General features: G+C 43.7%; 1 protein-coding gene across 2 annotated transcripts; it reads left to right on the top strand.

Moving 5' to 3' along the window:
* The first annotated feature begins 1,081 nt into the window (after positions 1-1,081).
* On the top strand, positions 1,082-3,740 carry RPL37A (ribosomal protein L37a). Of its 2 annotated transcripts, none has more exons than XM_007187887.2 (4): positions 1,082-1,222; positions 1,630-1,758; positions 2,336-2,418; positions 3,495-3,740. In XM_007187887.2, exons 1-4 carry the CDS (start codon positions 1,220-1,222, stop codon positions 3,556-3,558), a joined length of 279 nt encoding a protein of 92 aa, XP_007187949.1. In that variant the 5' UTR covers positions 1,082-1,219; the 3' UTR covers positions 3,559-3,740. The 2 variants fall into 2 exon arrangements, with proteins under 2 accessions (XP_007187949.1, XP_007187948.1); XM_007187886.3 differs by lacking the exon at positions 1,082-1,222 and adding an exon at positions 1,475-1,495.
* The last annotated feature ends 4,607 nt before the right edge of the window (positions 3,741-8,347 follow it).

An 8,347-nucleotide genomic window follows, 5' to 3' on the forward strand; every position in this document is an offset into this window, starting at 1 on the left:
AACCAGTTTTTAATTTCCCTGCCCATATTGAATAGCAAGGATTGGTGGTTAATTGTCTGCTGAAGCCGGGTGGCTTGTGGAATTTTAATATACTTGTGAGGAGCCATGAACACATGCACAATCATTTGTGAACTGAAGCCATTTTTTTAACCTGAATTCTGATTGTAAACAAGGTCAAGTAATCCCACAATGCCTTTCTGCCCTCATGGTCTTTCTTATCTCCTAAATCATGGATCCTCCCTTCCACTTTTATTTCAAAATTCTCTGAGCTTCCTCTCCTCGGGCGTAACCATCTTCTGAGAAAAGGCAGCAAAGCTTTCAAGAGCGTGTTCTGCATGTTCCCAGCCTCTTTATTTGAACATACCCTTCACTTCCTGGCCTTAACCAGAAACCTAGCTCTTCTCTGCTGACCCTTATGAAGGAGCTGGAAGGAAAGATAACAGATGTGGTTCAAGAGTGAGATGCTTGGGCTTAAGGTTTCAGGCAGGGACCTGACAGCCGAGGATGGGGCCGTGGGAGCAGATTCTGAAATGAAGCGGGAGGTAGCCCATCAGAACTGAGATGGAGGGAGAAGCTGAAAGACTTACATGGTGACTGCTCGCTCCTCCCCAGCCTTCGGATCTGACTTTCCTCAGGGAACCCAAGCCTCTTCCGTTTTAGGATCGGGTGGAACCATCTTCCTTCCTTCAGAGCTCTGATCGGTTTTATAACTTGTTAATGTGGTCATATGGCTTCCTCTGGCTGGACTGTAATTTATGAGTGGAGCCTTGGTCTCACTGGTCTCACAGGCCCTGCACAGGGCCTGCCGCTTTTAGAAGGCATACTGTAGAAAGCAATGAGATTTGGAATCGTAAGATCTAAGCCCTTCTCTAAGACAAGTGCCAGGGAGCAAGTCACTTAAATTCTGAATCTTGTCCATAAAAATGATGGAAATCGTACCTGCTTTGCAGGATTTCGTGAGATATGTGTCAGATAATGTCGATGTGTTAAAGTGCTTTTGCTACACAGTTTGTTGCTACAACTTGTGAAACAGAGTAAACCTGTCGTAGAAGCGTCCAGCCACACCCTCCGGGAGGCGCCGGGAGCGAGAAAAACCTCCGCACCATAGAGTTCAGTTCCTAGCTGGGCCTCCCATCCCTCCACTTCCGCTTGACCGCCTAAAACCGCGCCTGCGCACTTGGCCACTTCCTCTTTGGGCTTGGATCTAGGTTGCTGCGTCATGGTGAGTGTTGGTCCCGGGTGAGGCCTAGATGTGTATCCGCTTGCATCTGCCCTTTTTTTGGTTTGTTTCTTCGCCCTAACCTACCTCTCTGCTCGCCCGCTCTGTGCCGTGTCCCTGGCCTCCGTGTCCTCGCCGCTCCTTTCGGACGCAGCCTGGAGGGGACGGGCGGGGCAGCTTGGCGGGGGCTGGCGCGTCAGGCCGGGTTAACCGGGTGCCCTCGGAGCACCGGGCCCAGCGTCGGTCCTGGTTTTACCGGGATGGGGTGGAATGGGGGTGAGCTACGTGACGGGCGGGGGCTGGGTGGGTGGAAGAATGGCGTATGGAGGCCCCGGGACCTGGTGGAGGGGCGAAGTCCCCGTTTCTGGGTCCTAATATTGTTGGTTTCTTTCTTATCTCATTCTTAACAGGCGAAACGCACCAAGAAGGTCGGAATCGTGGGCAAATACGGGACCCGTTATGGTGCCTCCCTCAGGAAAATGGTGAAGAAAATTGAAATCAGCCAGCACGCCAAGTACACTTGCTCCTTCTGTGGCAAGGTAAGATGGGCCCTGGGGCGGGGGAGAGGGAGGGAAGGTTTCCTTCTGAAGTGAGCCCGCTCTTGAAGGACGTTTATAAATGGTTTGCTGGTTCTAAACTGTTGAGCGGTTAGAGTTGCGCATACCACCGGTGACCGGTCATGAGATACAGAGTATTGTTTATAACTTCACGTTTTGTCAAACGCTTTTCATTTAAAGAAAACTACTTGGGAGCTAAAGGGGGAAAAATTATTTGGCAGCCCCAGCCGAAGCCAAACCTGCTTTGTGGGACATGTTCTGTAAGTTTTGTCTACTGATGTTGCTAGAGATTTTTGTTAAATATTTGTACGTTTATTGTGTGCAAACGTACTGTTACGGCAATGCTTGTTTTTGGGGGAGGGAAGGGTCTTTCACATCCCTGGCAGTGTCACCATGGTGAATGCAAATTTCGCACCAGCGAACTTGAAATTAGAAAAAACATGAATGGCCACATAAAATATACCAGCTTTAGTTTTCTAGTGCAATTGAGACTCCTGGACGTTTATTATTATAAAAGGCATTTTTTTTGGTCATAGGAAAAATTGGTTGTCTTTTACAGACCAAGATGAAGCGACGAGCTGTGGGCATTTGGCACTGTGGTTCCTGCATGAAAACGGTAGCTGGTGGTGCCTGGACCTACAAGTGAGTCCGTTTCTTTATGGTATTTGGAAGTGTTTGGACCATGTCGAAGTTCCAGGTTTGTTGCTGGGTGGGCTCGTTTGTTTAACAGGTCTGTTAGTTGGGCTGACTGCTGAACACTTGTGTGGCGGGCTGCTTTTATAAAATTTAAGAGGTCAGTTAGCTTATTACTGTATGTGTATTGAGGCCATCTGGGCCACCACACCTTTGCCATTCTAAACAGTATTGGTTGGACTTCTCCAGCTTTGTGACTGACAAGGGCCAGGTGATATTTTTGCTGTGATAAACCTCTCTGCTGGTTATTGAGTGTGTGGACTCTTGAGTTGATCCATTTCTGGAAACTCAGGCCACTCTCGAAGGCCTCTAACCTTGGAGTTCATTGCTGACCCTGAAGGTTGACATGTTTTTCCTCTAGCTAGTGTGTGGACTTGTGCTGTCCAATACACTAGTCACTTACCTATAGTAAAGTGATTTGGTTAGTGTAGTTGAAGTTATTGGTTTTTGTTAAATTTAAATTTAAAATGGAAGCAACGTAAAACATTGGAAAATGTTGAAATGATAATGTGGATATGCATATAAGCACCTGTGGGAGTATCTATGAGGATGAAAGGGGAAGTGGGGAGTTGGTTGCTCTCTTGGTTGTGATGGTTAAATTAGCATTCATCTGCTGTGTGGGGTGGGGTGGTTATATGTTTTTCAGGTACAGTTCCTGAGTATCGTGGTAAAACATTCTTTTGTCATTTCCACAATGTGCTTTAGTCTGCTTTACTGCCTTAGTCATTGGTTTCTTGATATCTCATCGTACCATCTTATAATTTATTAGTTTCTTCTGACATTCTGTCCATTCTCTTTTAATGAGTTTAGGCAGCCTCTTGTAGTCATTCCTTCGTGTTAATTTCATGCTCTACTGTCTGAGAAATCAGATGCATGAGGTTGCCTAATTCTTCAGGTTCTGAAGACATGGCTGTTAATAGATACCATCATCATCATTAAGATTATAATGTAAAAATGAGGCACATTTCTCATTTGCCATTCTACATGTTAACTAGTTTTGGAACCACATTTGTTTTTCTTTGCAGCACCACTTCTGCCGTCACAGTAAAGTCTGCCATCAGAAGACTGAAGGAATTGAAGGACCAGTAGAAGCGCCACCATTTGATACGTTGCTAGCCTATAATAAATGGGTTAATTTATGTAACAAAATTACTTTGGTTTGTTGTTAATTCTATTGGTTAGACGTTCTTATTTGCATTGCATTAATTTGCTTTCTAAAAAAGGACTTGGATATTAAAATTCTTCTAATTTTTGTTGGAAAAACATGCTGAGATGGGTTGTCATAATCCAGTTTTTTTTCCGATAGTCAAATGATACATAAGAATAAGAGCCTAAGTCTGTACTTGCCAGTTAGATTTCTTTCAGATACATTGGTTCAAAAAATGCAAGCTGTTTTAAAATCACAGTTAATATATATATTTTAATATTTTGAAGGTAGGATGACATACACTGCCTATTAACTTTTGGTGTTTTGTCTGACCACACATTGACCTTGTAGAAATGTCTGACACAGGCCTGCAGGAATGGGATTTTGGATCCACATAGGGAGTTGAATAAGCATTAGGTGGCTGCGGTTAAGAAGCACCCACTCAGCCAAGCTGCCTGGGTAGTTGTATGGTGTATGTTAAGTTTCTTAACTTCTCTGCTTAGTTTCCCGCGTAATGCCTGGTGGTAGAATGGAGTATGTGATGGGAGCTGGGATTACTAATTTGGAGTCTCATTTGAAGGCTTTTGTGTTACTTTGCTTGGGAATTTGGGTGTGATTCTGTAGGCAATAGAGAATTACTAGAATTTTAAAAGTGGTAAGGTAACGTTTAACATTTGTTGAGCCTGGGTATTCTAAGCATGGAGTATCATTAAAGACCACAACAGCTTAATGAAGTGTAGATAATATTCTCATTTACACGTGACAAAGTTATATAACTTGTAAATGATGAAGCTGGGATTTCAACCCATGCATTCTTGGTTCCAGAGCTGATAATGCCTAGACATAGTTTTTTTTTTTATGATAGTTTAAGAAGAGTGGGTGGGGAACATAGAGACCAATTAGAAGGCTGTTGAAATAGTAAATATTTTTGTGGCTAAAAAAATAGTGACTTTTTAGGCTTCCCTGGTGGCACTGTGGTTAAGAATCTGCCTGCCAATGCAGGGGACACGGGTTCGAGCCCTGGTCTGGGAGGATCCTACATGCCATGTAGCAAGTAAGCCCGTGAGCCACAACTACTGAGCCTGCGCTCTAGAGCCCACTAGCCACAACTATTGAGCCCGCGTGCCGCAACTATTGAAGCCCGCGTACCTAGAGCCTGTGCTCTGCAACAAGAGAAGCCACTGCAATGAGAAGCCCGTGCACCGCAATGAAGAGTAGCCCCTGCTCGTCGCAACTAGAGAAAGCCCACGTGGAGCAACGAAGACGCAACACAGCCAAAAATAAATAAAATAAATTCACAAGAAAAAAAATAGTGACTTTTCCAAGACTACAGGAGGCAACTGATAGGGGTAGGGCTGGAAATTAGGTTTCTGACCCCTAATCCACGCTTTCTCACTGTACTAGACTGCCTTATATTTTATGAGCTCAAGAGTGTCCCTTCATAATCTGCTTCCCCACCCTCTGGTTTGGTTTTACAGTGGTTTTCTGAGTTTGTTTTTCTAAGCTGTTTAATTGACTTTGCATCAGGGTATAAAGAGTAATGCCTGTGTTCCTTACTAGACTCTAAGCTTACAGGCCATCTCATTGTATTCTAAATATATCCTAAGGATGTTACGGAAAAACCGGAATGAACTTTGGGCTAACCCAATGCTATTTGTATACAGGTCACCAAAAAGCCAAAACAGGAACACATCTAATTGCAAGTTTTGTTTTGGGTGTGTAGGTGAGGGCTGGGGATATTTGAGCTTTGTTTCAAAGGATTATTAGCGAGAGATGAGGACTAGAGACTGAATTTTGGGACCAAAAATGGGCTGAGAAGGAATTGTGGGAGGACTCGGTTAAGATTGGAAATAACATCAGCAATTTGGAAGTAGAACCAGAACCAAGCAGTCTGTATAGAGTTTTGAAAATTTCACTGTTAACGGTCTTCCTCTGGAAAAACCAAAAGCCATTTTGTTGTTGGTAGCACTTTGGGCCAGAATTCAACAACAGGGAAGGGAAACTTTGATTATATGTTTTGGGATACATGAGTCAAAATGAGTCAGGGGTCAGGTTAATGCCATGTCACAGCTCTGTAAGCCAGGACCCTTGAGAAGAAGTATCAAGGAGTGTGGGAGGTATGGCTGACACCAAAGAACTTCAGGTACATTTGTGGGTTCAGCTAGTGAAGAAGGGGGTTAATTGAAGATAGAGACCGTACATTAAACCAGTGTGCATTGACCACTCCCTGAAATAAGGGCAAGATATGATTATTACTCTTTTTTTAAGAGTGAACCAGTTTTTTTTTTAATGTGATGATTGATTGATTGATTGATTGATTGCTGTGTTGGGTCTTAGTTTCTGTGCAAGGGCCCTCTCCAGCTACGGCAAGTGGGGGCCACTCATCGCGGTGCGCTGGCCTCTCACTATTGCGGCCTCTCTTGTGGAGCACAAGCTCCAGACGCGCAGGCTCAGTAATTGTGGCTCACGGGCCCAGTTGCTCCGCGGCATGTGGGAACCTCCCAGACCAGGGCTCGAACCCGTGTCCCCTGCATTGGCAGGCAGACTCCCAACCACTGCGCCACCAGGGAAGCCCCATGATCGTTACTCTTAAAGTTTGCTAGCAGGGGTGAAACAGCTTGGCTCATTAAACATTTACAAATTCCTGGTTTATTTGACAAAAGTGTTTTAAAGTAATTCTCTATATAAGGCAGTTTCAATCAAAATGCTAATTTTTCTTTACCTGAAATCTGCAAAATGTTCCCAAAATTTAATTTGGAAACAAAATTAGGACAAGGACAAGAACAAGAAAATGTAGCATAGAGGTTAAAAACATGGATTCTAGAGTCAGAAGGAGTTTATTAAATTGCTTTCTAGCTAGTGACCTTGGACAAGTTTACTCTGTTTCTTCAATTTCCTCATTTGTAGAAAGAATATAATAGTTTCCCCCTCAAACAACAAATCAGGTAAAATTGGCTTCAGAACACTCACTAACTGGATCTTGGAGAGGGAAAGAGTGCTAAGTTTGGAGATAGTGGTGCTGTATTTCAGTAGAAAGGTGGAATCAGGAGGGAAAAAGTACATTTTTGATCCCAGGGAAAAGAGCTAAAACAAGATTTTTTAATACAGGAAGCTAATATGCCGTGTGTGTGTGTGCGTGCGTGCGCACGTGTGCATACGACCATATGACATACCCATAATCCGGAGTACTCTACAGCTAAAATTTTTTGGGCTTTTGTGCTGTTCCTTGTAAGAAGGTTTGTTTTACTCGGCTCCATCCCATCTGCTTGTGGTTTTGTTATCTGTGAAGTTGTCATGTGGATCTGTCAAGGGTTACATTAGGATATTTTTGCTAAGGATCAAGAAATGGTAACTTTTCCAGGTGTTTTCACCTAGTATTTTATTTTAATTGTAGATTAGTCTTTAGCTTACTCCAGGCTGTGGAGAAAGTAAGTTATGGTTTGGTTGCTTTTGCACATGAATCATAAACGAATTTCCCCAAGCACTATTGAAAAGGGATGGACAAATGATAGAGTAAATGGAACCAATCATATATATATTATTTTGGCCGTGCCTTGTGGCATGCAGGATCTTAGTTCCCCAACCAGGGATGGAACGTGGGCACTTGGCAGTGAGAGCAAAGCGTCCTAACCACTGGGCTGCCAGGGAATTCCTCCAATCATTTCTTTTTAGAGAATTTGAATCATATGACACAGAGATACACTAAGGTAAAGCACTAAGCTTTGGAAAACGTTCATGGACTCCTGCCAAGATCACAGAGCTGCCCCAATTCCTACCTGTTTCAGTTAGTTTTTTGGTTGTATGTAGGAGACTGACTCAAGCTAACTACAGCAGAAGAGATATTTATTGGAGCATAATTCAGTGCTTCACAGGCTAGAAGAAAAAGACTAGGTTTGTAAGATGAAGAAACCAGGGCATCTTCACAGTTATCAATGGAGGAGCTGAGAGACAGTCCCCTTTATTTCTTTTTTTAATTTATTTATTTTTGGCTGCATTGGGTCTTCGTTGCGCTGGCTTTCCTTACTTGCATTGAGCGGTGGCTACTCTTCGTTGCAGTGCGCGGGCTTCTCATTGCGGTGGCTTCTCGTTGAAGAGCGCGGGCTCTAGGCGCACAGGCTTCAGTGGTTGTGGCTCGCGGGCTCTAGAGCACAGGCTCAGTAGTTGTGGCGCACAGGCTTTGTTGCTCTGCGGCATGTGGGACCTTCCCAGACCAGGGCTCGAACCCGTGTCCTCTGCATTGGCAGGCGGATTCTTAACCACTGCGCCACCAGGGAAGCCCCCTTTATTTCTTTTGGGCATTATTCTGTAGTCAAAAACCTGAAGAGAGGGTCCAATTGGCTTAGTTGAGGTTACATTTCTGTCCCTTGGCACTTTAGTCAACCGTCTCATCAAAATTACACATGACAAGAAAAATCTCCAAGAGGAAATCAGATTGGCTATAATTTTAGAAGGACAGGTATCCATAACATAAAACTTATTACTGGAATTGTATTCTAAACTTTTAGAAACCATCTAGTTTAAAAGTAACACTTCTTGCATTTTGTCTTTCAAACCACCTTGCAAATTGCAACTCACTGAAGAACATTACAACTAGGCTACAAATACACACTGTAAGTTGTGCCTCAGTTCTTCCGCATGGAAACCTGAGGCCATTGACTATGATCAAAACAGGAGCTTATGGAAGTCAGTTGCTATCTTGGATTGAGTCATCAGTGGATAGTGTGGAATGCT

Source organism: Balaenoptera acutorostrata, chromosome 8 (assembly GCF_949987535.1).
Source record: "Balaenoptera acutorostrata chromosome 8, mBalAcu1.1, whole genome shotgun sequence".
NCBI classification, from domain to species: Eukaryota; Metazoa; Chordata; class Mammalia; order Artiodactyla; family Balaenopteridae; genus Balaenoptera; species Balaenoptera acutorostrata.

Coding starts and splice junctions, on each gene's coding strand:
- RPL37A (XM_007187886.3), top strand. Junction 1,759..2,335: donor CTTGCTCCTTCTGTGGCAAG/GTAAGATGGGCC, acceptor TGTCTTTTACAG/ACCAAGATGAAGCGACGAGC. Junction 2,419..3,494: donor GGTGGTGCCTGGACCTACAA/GTGAGTCCGTTT, acceptor TTTTCTTTGCAG/CACCACTTCTGCCGTCACAG.